General features: G+C 50.9%; 1 protein-coding gene across 1 annotated transcript in view; it reads right to left on the bottom strand.

Moving 5' to 3' along the window:
• The window catches only part of THUMPD3 (THUMP domain containing 3), a 19526-nt gene extending 15925 nt beyond the window's left edge, over positions 1 to 3601 (bottom strand). Inside the window, exons 1-2 of the mRNA XM_018555217.1 lie at positions 3403 to 3601; positions 1070 to 1614 (exon numbers count right to left, since the gene is read on the bottom strand). Coding sequence (XP_018410719.1) covers positions 1070 to 1614; positions 3403 to 3601 — 744 coding nt within the window. The remainder of the gene's footprint in view (positions 1 to 1069; positions 1615 to 3402) is intronic.
• Positions 3602 to 3951: the final 350 nt, after the last annotated feature.

Below are 3951 nucleotides of genomic sequence, written 5' to 3'. Positions count from 1 at the left end.
TAGTTTTTAATAGTTCCTGCACAGTTACATAGTATTTGAGGTTGGCCTGTTTTTTGGCACATACAGGGTGTAGTAGCTGGCCAGTCTTGAGAGCCAATGTGTTTCCATTGACAACAAAAGCAGATCTGACCTCCCAGGCTCCGCACATCTGACCTCCCAGGCTCCGGGGGTTTGGCCAGAGCTGTTCTTCACAGGTACTGAGACATTTTCCCGGTCCGCAGCTGCAGAAATCGGGATATGTCTCAGTGCCTGTGATTGGCGCTGTCAGCTTCCTGGCGGGCTCGGCGCATGGAGCTGCGAACACGCCCCAGCCCATCACTACCTGTCACCTAGTACAGCGGGGGAGGGTTAGATCCTCTGTCGGATGTCCCTTGTTGGGGGAAGATTTATCGTCACTTCCTGTCCTTGTGACAAAAGGGGTACAATCCTACTACGGGTCCATCAGTACAGAAATGCCAGCTGTCTACGATTTGCCCCTTCTTAAAGGACAAGTCCATATAAAGTGATTAGTTCAATATCCATTTCCAGGGACATTCCCAGCTGCCAGGACAGAGCAGAATATATAATATTCTAATTCACATTGATCAGCATTTGCAGTGTATATCCATTGAGGATGTGTAAGTCTATGAGCGCTCATTGTATGCTACACAACCATGCGGTCCTTTAAACCCAGCTCCTGCCTATGCAATACATGCCTATAAATAAACAAACCAAAGCTCTGACAGTGTCATGTTTCAGGCACCATTCACAAGTGTGTCTAACGTCAAAAGAGCCCAAGTACATAACAATGGCCAGCGAAGGAAAGGTCTACGGTACACTGAAGTGAAACCAACACCAGGGACACTTCCAGGGACAAATTATGGCAGCCAGGAGCAGCTAGCACTGCTGCCAATGGCACTCATAAGGTAAGTGTCAGCTGTACCCCAATAATACCAGTCAGAGCCCCTTCAGGGAACTCAGAGGGGGCAAAAACCGTCCTCCTTCTACAGACCCAGAGCTGATAAATGAATGCAAATGATAAAGTGAAAGAACAGAGTGTCCCCAGCAGCAGCAACAACAACGTGCTCACCAGTCTGCAGACATGACACCCATCGATCATTCGGCGCTCCCCAGCAGGGCTGCCGATTGCAGATATCATCGCGCTGTGAGCACTGACTGGACAGCAGGTGGCGCTGTGTCCTCGTAGCAATTCCAGTACTGGGAGCTTGAGCTTGCGGAGTGAAGGCAGCAGGTGGCGCTGTGTCCCAATACTAATTCCCAGCAGCAGGTGGCGCTGTGTCCCAATACTAATTCCCAGCACTGCAGGGCGGCGCTTGCGGAGTGAAGACAGCAGGTGGCGCTGTGTCGTAGCAGCAATTCCAGTAGGGGAGCCTGAGCTTGCGGAGTGAAGGCAGCAGGTGGCGCTGTGTCGTTGCAGCAATTCCAGTAGGGGAGCCTGAGCTTGCGGAATGAAGACAGCAGGTGGCGCTGTGTCCCAATACCACTTCCCAGCACTGCAGGTCGGCGCTTGCGAAGTGATGACTGGCATTATTTTCATGAATGCTGCAGGTTTATAAAGGTTGAGCGGGAAGTTTACATGCTGTAGACCTAAATGGCAATCCCAGTGCTGCAAGCCTGCGTGTGGACAGCAGGGGGCGCTGTGGCCTTGCAGACAGTCCCTGGAGCTGCTGATTTGACCCTGAACATTTTTGGCCCTGAAGAATGTATCTCATCCTACTGTGAACCGTCCTTTCATTTATCATTGCCATTAGGTAGGATGAAAATTGGTAGTTTTCCTCCAAACTTTCATTATTAGGTGACAGGAAGTGGAGTCAATGAGGAAGGAAACATGTAGGTGGATTTTAGGGGCTTTGGGCTATAAATGGCTCATGTGGGTTACAAAAGCTCCTTTCACCTGTGCTGGACCTGTCATTGTACCTGGAAACCATAACCCTCACCCTTTGCTTATAAACAAAGCCATGTGCTTGCCCTGTCAGCTGATCACGATCACATGGTTTTGTTAATAAACAGAGTCATGTGATTGCCCTGTCAGCTGACAGTAGAAAGGCATCATGGCACACTCACAAGTCAGCATGTAAAAAAACTTGTCTCATCACAAAGGTCAATAACAGAGGTTTGGATACACGTCTTCTGCAGCAAATGTGAAAGCCGCACAGCCGCGCCAAGGCGCCGTGTGCACCTTGCTGTATAGTTGGTGACAAATTGTTGAGTGCTTTTGTCATTTGTTTTGCCCTGTCAGCTGATCACAATCACATGGTTTTGTTAATAAACAGAGTCATGTGATTGCCCTGTCAGCTGATCACATGGTTTTGTTGATAAACAAAGCCATGTGCAAAGGCGCCAGAGTCTCCAAATACTTGTTTTTTGATTCTTATATCGCCTCGCAATGCCGTATATCAAAATCTGACTAATTTTTACACTGGTTCATGAAATCAGTAATTGTTCTGCCCAATGACAGCCATCCACAGCGGTCACATGATCAGGACTCCGCCTCCCAGCATTATGAGTCAGTTAAAGGGCCGGGAGGAAGAGGTGGTAAAGGGTTGCCAGTGAGTTCTAGGGTTGCCACCTGTCCCGGATTCACCTGGACAGTCTGGGTTTTGAGTCCTGTATGTGCTGCGTCTGGGTGTCAGCTGGCCCGAAACAAGGGAACAGTACATACAGGACTCAAAACCCGGACTGTCCGGGGACGAATCCGGGGCAGGTGGCAATACTACCAGTGACGTCACAAGGGGGGGTGGGGCACCTGGTGACACCATCAGAGGGGCTGACACCAAAAATGATTGGCAAGGACCGAGAGCCTAACAGCTGCATGAGAGAGGAGGGGACACGGTGGCATTATTTATCCCGCCGCATGAACGTCCCCTCCTCTGTGCCGGCGTCCATCACCGGGAGTGCTGCTGGCAGTAAAGTGCGCGTGAGTGCTTGATAACATCACGCATGTGCCTAACAATATGCGTGATGACGTCCCAGTCAGTGACACCCAGCCCGGAGACACCTCTGGTTGAAGCAGATGTAAACCCGAACTGGATGACATTTTGTATGTCATTGTTTCCCATAAAATCCTCTCTATATCTTTTTTTTTCATTCTTTTCCCCATCTCAGTGCTGCTGATCTCCTCCAGCTGCTTTCAGCCACTGTTTTTTTTACTGTCTTTATGCACTCACTCCGGCATCGGCTGCACATCATTGCTCTGGACCGGCCAGACATGCTTGTGAATGTGTGTCATGTGACAAGGTGACAACGCAGAGGCACAATAAGGAGACAAGGACAGAGCGTTGTCACCCTATAACAGGAAGTGCATGAACAAGCACCTCCATGGCAGGACCACCGGGGATTTATGAAATGTCATGAACATGTCAGAGCTGACACGAGACTTTGGTGATCGGCATTAATTGTCACCCCGGAACGCGGCGGTGGCGGCTGGTTCCACCGTCACGCACAGCTCCGGCTGACTAATCACAGCTCGGTGGTGGAGCTGTGGATGTTTCTCTTGAAATGTGTCACCAGCGGGGCTGGCAGAGGCGCGCTCGCCGAGCAAAAAGCAATCGCTGGCTGGAAAGGCTGCAATTTGTGTTCTGCCAATACTTCCAGGAAGCATATTGTCACAGAGTGTTCATAGAACTGCTGAGGGGGGAGGGGAGGGGGCTACATTGTATCCTTTCTATGGCTGGTAACATGATCGGCGGGATGTCATTGGCTGACGTTCCCTAATATCTGTGACATGACAAAGCTGGTGCTGAGGGACTGCAAGTCCCCGCATGCTCTGCATCTGTTGCTGGTTAGCGGCAGCGGGGTCGCTGCATCCTCCCACAATTTTTTGGATTTGTGGGGCCAACTGTACTTTGATCACAATGGGCACCCGGGCGCACGAGGGTGCCGGGCGCGAATTGCGGGCGCCCGTGTGCGAGAGGCCTACGACCCCTGTCACAGCGACGTGGCTGGCGTTTT

The sequence above is a fragment of the Nanorana parkeri genome, unplaced genomic scaffold, assembly GCF_000935625.1.
Source record: "Nanorana parkeri isolate BGI_ZX_2015 unplaced genomic scaffold, ASM93562v1 scaffold188, whole genome shotgun sequence".
Classification (NCBI taxonomy): domain Eukaryota; kingdom Metazoa; phylum Chordata; class Amphibia; order Anura; family Dicroglossidae; genus Nanorana; species Nanorana parkeri.
This window is presented reverse-complemented; position numbering and strand designations above follow the sequence as displayed.